General features: G+C 44.8%; 1 protein-coding gene across 1 annotated transcript in view; it reads left to right on the forward strand.

Annotated features, from left to right (window-relative positions):
- arhgef28a (Rho guanine nucleotide exchange factor (GEF) 28a) overlaps nucleotides 1-13,563 on the forward strand; it is a 484,332-nt gene that overhangs the window by 46,032 nt on the left and 424,737 nt on the right. Inside the window, exon 5 of the mRNA XM_070876112.1 lies at nucleotides 6,351-6,540. Within this exon, the coding sequence (XP_070732213.1) occupies nucleotides 6,351-6,540 (190 nt within the window). The remainder of the gene's footprint in view (nucleotides 1-6,350; nucleotides 6,541-13,563) is intronic.

The raw sequence follows: 13,563 nt of genomic DNA on the forward strand, positions 1-13,563 counted from the left end.
ATTGGTGCAATACAGACAGCAGAATTTTCAATGAGCTGAAGTTTATGGAGAATGGAGTATGGGAGGCTGGCCTAGAGAGAATTGTAATAGTTGAGTTTGAAAGTGACAAAGGCATAACTGAGGGTTTTGGCAGAAGATGGGCTGATACAGGGATGGAGACAGACAATATTATGGAGGTGGAACTAGACGGCCTTTGTGATAGAAAAGATATGTGGTCGGAAGCTCAGTTTACGGTCAGGGAGGGGTGGAATCAGTGGCAACAATAAGGAGTTTGTGGGAGGAGCTGAAGACAATGGCTTCATCTTCCCAAAGCTCGACTGGAGGAAATTGCGGTTCCTCCAGGACTGGATGTTGGACGAGCAGTAGAGCTGGTGCCGCGGTATATATGTGTAAGCTGACCATATATTTGCAGATAATGTTGCCAAGATCCAGCATGTAGATGGGACCAAGGATAAATCCTTGGGGGACTCCAGATGTAACAGTATGGGGTTGGGAAGAGATGCCATGTCTGAAAATCCTATTGTTGCACAGGGAAGAGTAGAACGAGGTGAGGGCTGTCCCACTGAGCTGGACAATGGAAAAGGATGGTATGGTCAACCATGTCAAAAAGCTGCAGAGAGGTTTGAAAGGATGAGAAGGGTTAGTGCCCCATGGCTATTGTAGCAGAGGATGTCATTTGTGATTTTGATCAGGGCAATTTCAGTGGTGTTAGAGGCAGAAATCTAATTTGAGAGATTCGAATATGGAGTTACGGGAAAGATGGGCATGAATTGGGCGGCGACATTTTCAAGGAGTATGGGGAGAAGTTCATGAGCTTCTTGCACTTGTTGGGGGTAAAGGTGTTGGGGTTAAGGGTGGAGGTGGCAGAGGTGGGGGGGGTTGGTGGGGTGTTAAAAAGATTGTCAGTACTGGTGAAAAGGGGTCAGGGGTTAACTTGCTTTCTAGGATGGTCCTGGAGTAGAAAACAGTTTTGTCAGAGGAGAAAAAGACCCGATAATGTTTGATGTAGTTCAGCCAGATATGTTGATTGATGTTTAAAGCCGTTGTGTGCAAGATACGTGTAAATTTGAGCCCCTTTGACTTAAGGTGGGGGCCATTCCAGAGCGAATGACCGGAAAGGGCGAGAGTAATGGTTTTATTTGGGACTAGGGCATCAAAGAAGGAGGTGTGAGAGTGGTTCAGTAGATCAACAGCTGCAGAAATACTGTGGAGGACCATAGCCTAGACAGTTTGAAGTTTGAAAGTGCAGTTGTAAGTGACTTGCGGGATATTTTTTCCAAGGGTGGATGCAGAGGGAAGTGGGATTGGTAGGGGGAAATGTGGGTAGTAAAGGATACAAGGAAGATGCAAGTTATAACGTACATTGTTTTTGTTTTGAGATTTTTCTTCAGGGAATGCATTATACGGGGTGTTAGTTTTAGATCATGTTTGGTTTCTGTTTAATGTTTGGGTGTCCTTGTGGAATTTCCAATCAAGTTGTACCTGCACTTGAAGAATGGAAATAAAGTCCTGATATTCTAAAGACCCTTTCCAGGGTGCAGAAGTCAGCAGGGCAGCACTTTGTCATGTTGGTGACCCTGTTCAGAATTTTAATATCTAATTCATGTGCCCTACACCTGTTAAATTGCAATAGAGTTACTGCTGAAAACAGTGGCACCCTGTTCCTCCGAAACAAGGGTTGGGAGGGGGAGAAGGAGCCCAAGGCTCTTATTGTGCTGAAATTGAAGGGAGTGAAAGATCTTCACCCCTTCTGAGAATGATGGGACTGCAGACCTGTTGCTTATCAGGGGTGAACTCGCTGTGATTCCCAGTGTATCCTGGAAATGCGGGAATATCTCCAGACACCTCTGATGTAAAACAGTTTTCTCCGCCCCCCCCCCCAAAAAAAAGGCTGTGGATATGAGGACAATTGGAGCTTTCAAGACTGAGATTGATAGATTGTTGTTAAGGCAGGGGTATCGAGGGATATAGATCAAAGGCGGGTAAATGGAAGTTGAACCACAGATCAGGCAGGCTCAAATGGCTGAATGGCCCTATTCCTGTTCCTAAAGGGATCTGGCTAAGTAAGTCCCTCATCTGCCTCCATACACAATTTCCTGTGAAAGTGACGTGGGACTGAAACCCAGTCTCTCTCCTCTCACAACGCCCCTTATCTTGCTGCCACCAATTTGTAATAGCATTCTTGAAACTACCATGTCTTTAAAAGTAATATTTGCAATAACTGCCTAAAACAAAAATAATATTTAATAGATAAGTAAAAAGAATATAACCAAAAAAGATTGTTTATTGATTGCAAAGTTTTTTTAGGTGTCAACCTTTGTGGTTGCACTCTCACCACTCCAGAGATTAAAGCACAAAATGGGGCTAAAATGCTGGTCGGAGGCTTCCTTCAGACAAACGCCTCTGGCCCGAATTTTTTTTGCGAAAGTACCTGGTGGTCCCAGAGGTGCCTTCGATTCTGGTCGGATGTGTAGCGTACAGGGTGAGGACTTCCCTGTACGTACGAACGAGCTGGAGTCACATGGGCCTGGGCCACCAATCACTCTGCAGTATTCTCATTGATCATGGGAATTCTGTTTTTATGAGTTCCCATTGTTACCAATGAGAATAAACCCCTAAAACAAGAAACACAACATAATAAATAAATAAAACCCCTCACATATTTAAAATTAATTGAAATTAAAGTTAATTAAATGTTTTATTAAAAATGTGTTTTAATACGGTTTAAAATAAACTTACCTTAATGGACAGGGTTTTTAACATAAGGTATTTTTAAATTTAATTTTTGTGTTTTAAAACTCTTACACTGGTAAAAGTAGGCTATGCGCCTGTTTTCACCAAGCGTAAAAGTTTGAAGGGCATTCGATGGGCAAGAGTTGGGCAGATAGCCCAATCTCACTTGCGCGAATGTCCTTCTCCCGGGGATCCAGAGGATCTGTCATTGCGCCCCGAAAATCGGCTTCTGCTAGGCCTCGTCGGGTCCATCCGTACTTCGGACGGACCCGGCAAGGCCGGAATTTTAGCCCCAATGTTAGCTGACACTACAGTGCATTGCTGAGAGTGTGCTGTACTGTTAAAGGTGTCGTCTTTCAGGTAAGGTATTAACCCGAGCCTGGCCGTCATCTCACCATTTACCCATCACCCCTGTGCTCGCCGATCTACATTGGCTCCCGGTTAAGCAACACCTCGATTTTAAATGTCTCATCCATATTTTCAAATCCCTCCATGGTCTCGCCCCTCTCTACCTCTGTAATCTCCTTCAGCCTCACAACCCCCAAGATATTGGTGCTCTAATTCTGACCTTTTGAGTATCCCTGATTTTAATTGCTGAAGCATTGGTGGTCATGTCTTCAGCTGTTAAAAGCTTTAAGCTATGGAATTCCCTCCCTAAAACTCTCTGCCTCTCCATCTCTCTTTCCTTCATTAAGATGCCCTAATTTCACCTTGTGTGGCTTGGTGTCAAATTATGTTTTATAACGCTCCATTGACGCACCTTGGGATGTTTTACTCTGTTAAGGGCACTATATAAATACATAAGAACATAAGAACATAAGAATTAGTAACAGGAGTAGGCCATCTAGCCCCTCGAGCCTGCTCTGCCACTCAACAAGATCATGACTGATCTGGCCGTGGACTCAGCTCCACTTACCCGCCCGCTCCCCATAGCCCTTAATTCCCTTATTGGTTAAAAATCTATCTTTCTGTGATTTGAATACATTCAATGAGCTAGCCTCAACTGCTTCCTTGGGCAGAGAATTCCACAGATTCACAATCCTCTGGGAGAAGAAATTCCTTCTCAACTCGGTTTTAAATTGGCTCCCCCGTATTTTGAGGCTGTGCCCCATAGTTCTAGTCTCCCCGACCAGTGGAAACAACCTCTCTGCCTCTATCTTGACTATCCCGTTCATTATTTTAAATGTTTCTATAAGATCACCCCTCATCCTTCTGAACTTCAACGCGTAAAGACCCAGTCTGCTCAATCTATCATCATAAGGTAACTCCCTCATCTCCGGAATTAGCCCAGTGAATCGTCTCTGTACCCCCTCCAAAGCTAGTATATCCTTCCTTAAGTAAGGTGACCAAAACTGCACGCAGTACTCCAGGTGCGGCCTCACCAATACCCTGTACAGTTGCAGCAGGACCTCCCTGCTTTTGTACTCCATCCCTCTCGCAATGAAGGCCAACATTCCATTCGCCTTCCTGATTACCTGCTGCACCTGCAAACTAACTTTTTGGGATTCATGCACAAGGACCCCCAGGTCCCTCTGCACCGCAGCATGTTGTAATTTCTCCCCATTCAAATAATATTCCCTTTTACTGTTTTTTTTCCAAGGTGGACATTGTATTCCATCTGCCAAACCTTAGCTCATTCGCTTAACCTATGTAAATCTCTTTGTAGCCTCTCTGTGTCCTCTATGTAACCCGCTTTCCCACTAATCTTTGTGTCATCTGCAAATTTTGTTACACTACACTCTGTCCCCTCTTCCTGGTCATCTATGTATATTGTAAACAGTTGTGGCCCCAGCACCGATCCCTGTGGCACACCACTAACCACCGATTTCCAACCCGAAAAGGACCCATTTTTCCCGACTCTCTGCTTTCTGTTAGCCAGCCAATTCTCTATCCATGCTAATATATTTCCTCTGACTTCGCGTACCTTTATCTTCTGCAGTAACCTTTTGTGTGGCACCTTATCGAATGCCTTTTGGAAATCCAAATACACCACATCCATCGGTACACCTCTATCCACCATGCTTGTTATATCATCAAAGAATTCCAGTAAATTAGTTAAACATGATTTACCCTTCATGAATCCATGTTGCGTCTACTTGATTGCACTATTCCGATCTAGATGTCCCGCTATTTCTTCCTTAATGATAGCTTCAAGCATTTTCCCCACTACAGATGTTAAACTAACCGGCCTATAGTTACCTGCCTTTTGTCTGCCCCCTTTTTTAAACAGAGGCGTTACATTAGCTGCTTTCCAATCCGATGGTACCTCCCCAGAGTCCAGAGAATTTTGATAGATTATAACGAATGTATCTGCAATAACTTCTGCTATCTCTTTTGCTACCCTGGGATGCATTTCATCAGGACCATGGGACTTGTCTACCTTGAGTCCCATTAGCCTGTCCAGCACTACCCCCCTAGTGATAGTGATTGTCTCAAGGTCCTCCCTTCCCACATTCCCGTGACCAGCAATTGTTGGCATGGTTTCTGTGTCTTCCATTGTGAAGACTGAAGCAAAATAATTAAGGTCTCAGCCATTTCTACATTTCCCATTATTAAATCCCCCTTCTCATCTTCTAAGGGACCAACATTTACTTTAGTCACTCTTTTCCGTTTTATATATCGGTAAAAGCTTTTACTATCTGTTTTTATGTTTTGTGCAAGTTTACTTTCGTAATCTGTCTTTCCTTTCTTTATTGCTTTCTTAGTCATTCTTTGCTGTCATTTAAAATTTTCCCAATCTGCTAGTTTCCCACTAACCTTGGCCACCTTATACGCGTTGGTTTTTAATTTGATACTCTCTTTTATTTCCTTGGTTATCCACGGCTGGTTATCCCTTCTCTTACCGCCCTTTTTCCCTGGAATATATTTTTGTTGAGCACTATGAAAGAGCTCCTTAAAAGTCCTCCACTGTTCCTCAATTGTGCCACCGTTTAGTCTGTGTTCCCAGTCTACTTTAGCCAACTCTGCTCTCATCCCACTGTAGTCCCCTTTGTTTAAGCATAGTACGCTCATTTGAGACACTACTTCTTCACCTTCAATCTGTATTACAAATTCAACCATACTGTGATCACTCATTCCGAGAGGATCTTTTACTAGGAGATCGTTTATTATTCCTGTCTCATTACACAAGACCAGATCTAAGATAGCTTGCTCCCTTGTCGGTTCTGTAACATACTGTTCTAAGAAACAATCCCGTATGCATTCTATGAGTTGTTGTTGTCTCAGGTAGGCTTGAAAGATCTCATGGCAATATGTGAACAAGAATAGATGAGTTTCCTGGTGTCTTAGCTAATGTTTATTTCTCAATCAGCACCACAAAAAATACCGATTATCAGGTCATTTCTCTCCTTCCTATTTATGGAACTTTGCTCTGTACAAATTGACTGCTGTGTTTTCCCACATTATAACAGTGACTGCACTTCAAAAGTACTTCTTTGGCTACGAAGCTCTTTTAGGACTTCTTGAAAGGCACTATATAAATACAAATTCTTTCCTTTTATTTATTTTTTCTGTTTTGAATTGTTCAAAATAGTTATTAATTACCTTTTGAAAGTTGTTGCGAAGAGGGGTATATTAAAATGTATTTCGGCATTTTGTTCCTTTTTTCTCCTCCTTAGTCTTCAGAATTCCCATATCATGCCCTCCGTCGGAATCTCTAAGACTTATGGTGACAGCCACATACTACAGAAGTGTCTAAATGGACCATACACCTTTATACTGACTGTGGAAAACAACATGAAGCACTCACTGGAGACAGATATTCTACTTCTGAGGAGATATCTACAGAATGCTAACTTGGAAAATGTGGTAAGATGAAACTATCTTTCTGGCAGTTTAAATCTGTTACTAATATAAAAGAGAGCATAAGTATTGTGGTTCCTGAATAGTTGTAGACATTCACAGGAGCTGCTCCGTGTGAGGTTTACTGTCTGTGATTTCGAGAGTAGTATATAGATTACTATTCAGACATACCGAAGGTCAGCCCAATATATGTTTTGAACACCTCAAACACAACAGTACTTCAATTAAAAATAAAATAATAATAATTCCTGGCATTAAGTATTAACAACAAAAATAGTTATAAAAATGATTCAAGTGCTAGAATCATACAATCATAATGCATAGAAAGAGGCCATTTGGGCAATCATGCCTGTGCCGGCTCTTTGATGAAAGATGCATGAATTTTAAAAACGGAGAAAAATCTTCTGGGATTCAGAGAGTTAATACTTTGTTCTTTTATGTCAATCTCAGTCACATTGAATTTATGCTGTAATTAACAACTGGTCTAACAGATTTCTGTGGAATTGATTCTGTCGACTCAATTGATAAACTTATAACTTTTGGTTTCTAAGGGTTCAATTTTCCCCCAAAGCATTTTTTTGGTGTACTTGAAGAGTTACGCCCGATTTTTTGAGGGCCTAAGTACGGCAAAAAAAAATATTCTAAGTTTCCCCGTTGGATTTCTTCATTTTGGCGTGGCGCAACCCGACCTTTAGTTTTGGGGGTGGAGCCTTGATCTGTGGCAAAAAGATTGGGCTGCCATGGTAACCAGGGACACAATGCGAGCTGAGGCTGCAAAGTGAAGCATACAGCCAGCTCCCAACACATTAAAATAATTAAAAAACACATAGCAGCAACTTACCTCCAACCCTGCCCGAAGGGCTTGCACGCACACACGCGCACCACTCTCTTTCACTCTCTCACTCTCTCTCTCACTCTCTCACTCTCTCTCTCTCACACTCTCTCTCACTCTCTCTCTCTCACTCTCTCTCACTCTCTCTCTCTCTCACTCTCTCTCTCACACTCTCTCTCACTCTCTCTTTCACTCTCTCTCACTCTCTCTTTCACTCTCTCTTTCACTCTCTCTTTCACTCTCTCTTTCACTCTCTGTGAGCCGGGAACGGAGAATGGGACCGGACTGGCATCTCTTTGGGCGGCGTTGGAGGTAAGTTGCTGCTATGTAGTTTTCAATTCTTTTAGTGTGTCCGGGCATCTGCTGCGCCGATTTCCTTACCTGCGCCGATTTCCTTAACTCTCCGGAAGGTTTTTATGGAGAGGCCACATACGCTGGCCTAAGCAGAACTGAAGTAACTCTCAGCTGGCCAAACTTCCCTAAATGAACAGAATTGGCGTAGATGGCTGGTTCCGCCCCTTTTGGCTGAAAAAAAACTGACCTAAAAAAATCGTCACTAACTGAGTTACACTGGTGCAAATTGATTGGGGAAACTGTGGTTTTTCAACTTAGTCTAAAAAGAGCAGCCTGCTCCAAAAAAAACGGTGCAAATCACTGGGGAAAATTGAGCCCTATATGTGGGTTGACATTAAAATATACATGTCGAGATGAGCTTCTGACCACATATCAGCGCCATCACTAAGACCACTTACTTCCACCTCCATAACATCGCCTGACTCCGCTCTCCCCTCAGTTCATCCACTGCTGAAATTCTCATCTATGCCTTTGTTGCCACTAGACTTGACTAAATCAACACACCCTTGGCCGGCCTCCCATCTACCGCCCTCCATAAACTTAAGGCCATCCAAAACTCTGCAGCTATGTCCTAACTCGCACCAAATCCCGTTCAGCCATCACCCCTGTGTTCGCTGATCTACATTGGCTCTGCTATGTCCTTACTATACAGTATAAATGCACACGAGGTCCATACTTGAGAGAAGGTCACTCTGTGACGAGTTACCTTTATTACCAAGACCTCAAGTGATGAAGGTGGGTGGAGCTTCCCCTTTCATACCTGAAAGTCCAAGTTAGGACTATCTCTCACAAGTTCACCCCTTGTGGTCATTGTTCTCAAGGTGTACAACTTAGGTTAGCTTATACATGGGTTACAATGATAGTTGAATACATGACATCACCTCCCCCCCCCGCCCAAAGTCTTATTGGGATCACAGGCTAAGTCTCTCTGGTGGCTTACGCTCCCTTGTAGAGCGCCTGAGTTGGGGCTCCGGTTGTTGGGCGCTGGCCTGAGTGTCTGCTGTTTGCGGTGCCTCAGGTCTGTCCGGACTGCCCACAGTGACTGGGTTCTCCTCCACTTGGTTCCGGTGTTCGGTCACCTGTGGTGGAGTAAACTCTACGTCGTGTTCTTCCTCTGCTTCTTCTATGGGGTTGCTGAACCTCCTTTTAGTTTGATCCACGTGTTTGCGGCAGATTTGTCCATTGGTAAGTTTAACTACCCAAACCCTATTCCCCTCTTTGGCAATCACAGTGCCTGCAAGCCATTTGGGCCCTGCAGCGTAATTAAGGACAAAAACAGGGTAATTGACATCAATACATCGCGTCCCCGATCCCTGGCATGGTAGTCACATTGTGACTGTTGCCTGCTCTCAACAATTTCTTTCATAGTAGGGTGTATAAGGGATAACCTGGTTTTGAACGTCCTTTTCATTAGCAGCTCTGCGGGTGGAACCCCTGTGAGTGAGTGTGGTCGGGATCTATTGGCCAACAGGAGGCGTGATAAGCGGCTTTGTAGGGAGCTCCCTTGGATTCTGAGCATCCCCTGTTTGATTATCTGCACTGCTCGTTCCGTCTGGCCGTTTGAGGCCGGCTTGAACAGTGCCGTTCTGACATGGTTGATTCCATTGCCTGCCATGAAGTCCTGGAATTCAGTGCTTGTGAATAGTTGATAGTTGAATACAAGACAGACTCCCCGATAAGCAATGCCTCGATTTTAAATTCTCATCCTTGTTTTCAAATCTATCCATGTCCTGGTCGTTCCCTATCTCTGTAACCTCCTCCAGCCCTACAACCCTCAGATATCCAGGCTCCTCCATTCTGGTCTCATTGAGTTTAATCGCTTCACCATTGGTGGCCGTGCCTTCAGCTGCCAAGGCCCTAAGCTCAGGAATTCCTTCCCTAAATCGCTCAGCCTCTCTACCTCTCTTTCCTCCCTTAGGACGTTCCTTAAAACCTACCTTCATCTGCCCTAATAGCTCTTGTGTGGCTCGGTGTCAAATTTTATTTGATAACGCTCCTGTGAAGCACCTTGGGATGGTTTACTATGTTAAAGGCACTATACAAATGCAAGTTGTTGTTGTAGATACCACAACAATAACTTGCATTTATATAGCACCTTTAATGTAGAAAAAAATCCCAAGGCACTTCACAGAAACGTATTCGAACAAAATTGTGTATTGAGCCAGAGAATGATATATTCAGGGGGTAGATCATAAATTATGAACATATTAATAAATTACAGTTAAAGGCTTAGGCCTTTTCCAACTTCTTGATTTTGGGGCGCATCTTGCCAAGCTGTGTTTGATGGCTATATCTGCTTTGTTTTTTAAACCTTGCTACTTCTGTTCTCTGTTTGATAAGTTAGTGCACTTCAGCGATAAAGGGTTGGCAAACCACTGTTTGCCATCAGCACTTGGTCCAAATGTGAAATATCCACCCAAAGAAACATTAGAGTTTCATCTGGCTGAGGGGTTACAAAATGAATATACTGTCTGGCCTGAGAAGAGGTACTGTTTGATCGGTGTCGAACTAGGTCCACAAAAGCTAATGTCAGTCTCTTACTGTGTGATTCCTTTTTCATCCACTGCAAATATACAAATGGGAAAACGATAAATTTTTCATTGCACTTCCATGATGAGTCACCTAATGGAGGAACGTTAAATTGCTGAGATTAGAAATACTGACCGTAAGTAAACAAAGTTTGGGGAATCTAAAATGCCTTGTTCATGCTGTTCAATGTCCTGTTGAAATATTATTCATTCATTAATCATCCAGCAACAGAGCTGATATTTCAAGCTCCAATTAGCAGACAATTTTATAAGATCAGGCAGCATAAGATAGCCCTTTTCAGCACAATTATTTCACTACACTGAATCAATACCATTAGGCACTTGATATTGTCTGTCAGTCAGAAATTTTCTGATGTTAGACTGTGCAGTTTTTTGGATTAAGTTAGATTTATTAATACTGTTTAATATCTAGTCATTATTACAGTGCACTAGAAATGAATGGTGAACAAAACCTGTTTTCAGAGATAAAGGGGGCTAAATTAGATAAGGCCCGAAAACAGGTGCATGGATCTCCCTGCGCCTGTGAAAAGTAATGCAGGCAGCATGCAAACTTCATGCTGTCAGCTCATTAACATGATTCCAGTGCTGAACGATTTACTGGTTGGCTTAGCGTTCAACAGGGGACCCAATATCATGTGGAGTCTGTAAAGTGCTGTCCCCTCAGTACAGATTCACACGAGGCACATAGTGAAGTCAAGGTCACTCAGGACCTGCACCTTTATTACACAGCACTCGAATGCCACACTTGCCTGAGACCTGTCCTTATATACCTGTCTGGGACAGGTATCCAGTGTCTCCTGCAAGTGCACCCCTGGTGGTAAGGTATGCTGGTGGTTACAGGTCATATCTAGTTACAGTCATGTATAGCATGGTACGGTACAGTTGTGTACAGTAGTGTAAGATACATGACATCACCCTCCCCCAAGGTCTTATTGTCTTTATAGGTTCAGTCTCTCAGGTGGTCTACGCTCTCGCGTGGAACGTCTTAGTTGTGGTTCAGTTGTTTGCCTTGGTGCCTGTTTTTCTTTGGGTGTGGTTGCTGGTATCTCGCCTGGGCTGTCTGTTGGGATTGCCCTTTCCTCAGGTTGTTCCCTCTGTCTGTCCACCAGGTGTGGTGTGAGTTCCACATTGTAGTCTGCCTCTGGTTCAGCAGTGTTGTTGGTGAATCTGCTTTTGACTTGGTCTATATGTCTCTGGCAGGTTTGGCCATTGTCCATTTGTACTACCAGTAGCCTGTTTCCTTCCTTGCCTGTTACTGTCCCTGCAAGCCATTTGGGACCCCTGCCATAGTTTAGTACAAACACTTTGTCCCCTATCTCATTCCACCTCCCCCTCGAATTTCGGTCATGGTATTCGGTTAGCTTACGGCGCTTTGCCTCAACGATTTCGTGCATGTCTGGGAGGATTAATAAGAGCCTTGTCTTTAAAGTCCTTTTCATCAACAGTTGCGCGGGGGGAACCCCAGTCAATGAATGCGGACGAGATCTGTATGCCAGCAGCAGTCGCGACAGGCGACCCTGCAGCGTGGGACCTTGGATTTTAAGCATGCCTTGTTTAATGATTTGCACTGCTCGCTCCGCCTGGCTGTTGGAGGCCGGCTTGAACGGTGCCGTCTTAACGTGATTTATGCCGTGGTCAATTATAAAATCTTGGAATTCTGCGCTGATGAAGCACGGACCATTATCACTGACCAATATGACAGGGATTCCGTGCGTTGCAAACATGGTTGCGAGGCTCTCCACAGTGGTGGAGGTGGTGCTCGAGTTTGAAATGGTGCATTCGATCCACTTTGAAAATGCATCTACAACTACGAGGAACATTTTGCCCATGAATGGGCCCACATAGTCTACGTGCACCCGTGACCACGGTTTGGTGGGCCAGGGCCAGGGGCTCAGGGGAGCTTCCCTGGGGGCATTACTTAGTTGGGCACAAATGGTGCACTGTCAGACACAGAGCTCCAAGTCTGCGTCAATGCCAGGCCACCAGACGTGAGATCTGGCTATGGCCTTCATGAGAACGATCCCCGGGTGCTCGCGGTGGAGTTCCTGGACAAATGCCTCTCTGCCTCGCAGAGCATAACTACTCGGCTGCCCCACATCAGGCAGTCTGCTTGTAGTGATAGCTCATGCATGCGCCTGTGAAAGGGTTTGATCTCCTCGGGACAGGCATCGTGAGCCTCTGCCCAGTCACCGGTTAGGACACATCTTTTTACTAAGGATTACGTGGGGTCGCTGGCCGTCCAGGCTCTGATTTGGCGAGCCGTCATGGGTGAACCTGTGGACTCAAAGGCATTGATTGCCATGACTATCTCACAGTCCTGTTCGTCAGACCCTTCCACGTCGGCACAGTTGTCTGTGCCTGGTCTGTGCCTTATGATGTAGTCGTAAGACACCAGCATGAGTGCCCACCGTTGAATGCGCGCCGAGGCGTTGGCGTTTATTGCCTTGCTCTCGGATATAAGGGACGTGAGGGGCTTGTGGTCGGTTTCTAACGCGAACTTGGCCCCGAATAGATATTGGTGCATCTTTTTGACACCGTACACGCACGCGAGTGCCTCCTTCTCCACCATTCCGTACCCACGTTCCGCCCGCGAAAGTGACCTGGAGGCATAAGCTATGGGTTGTAATTTACCCGCACTATTGACTTGTTGTAAAACGCACCCGACCCCGTACGCTGACGCATCACATGTAAGAACTAGCTTTTTACCTGGATCAAAGAAAGCCAAAACACTGTTAGAACACAGAAGGTTGCGTGCCTTATTGAAGGCGCGTTCCTGGGCGTCCCTCCAAAACCAATCGCACCCCTTTCTGAGTTGCACGTGGAGAGGCTCCAGCAGCGTGCTTAAGTTCTGCATAAAGTTCCCAAATTAATTGAATAGCCCGAGAAAGGCGCGCAGTTCTGAGACATTCCGGGGCCTGGGTGCCAGGCAAATTGCTTCTGTTTTGGACTCTGTTGGGTGGATTCCATCAGCGGCAATCCTTCTGCCCAAAAATTCAAGCTCGGGTGCGAGAAACAGGCACATGGATTTCTTAACTCTTAGGCCGACCCGATCCAACCGCTTTAGTACTTCCTTCAAATTGCGTAGATGGGAGTCGCTGTCCCTGCCCGTGATAAGTATGTCGTCTTGAAATACAACCGTCCCCGGGATGGACTTGAGCAGACTCTCCATGTTGCACTGGAATATGGCAGCTGCCGACCTGATGCCGAATGGGCATCGATTGTACGTGAAAAGGCCTCGATGTGTGTTGATGGTGGTGAGTAGCTTGGACTCCTCGGTCAATTCTTGCGTCATAT

The sequence above is a fragment of the Pristiophorus japonicus genome, chromosome 1 (genome assembly GCF_044704955.1).
Source record: "Pristiophorus japonicus isolate sPriJap1 chromosome 1, sPriJap1.hap1, whole genome shotgun sequence".
In the NCBI taxonomy this organism is placed as follows: domain Eukaryota; kingdom Metazoa; phylum Chordata; class Chondrichthyes; family Pristiophoridae; genus Pristiophorus; species Pristiophorus japonicus.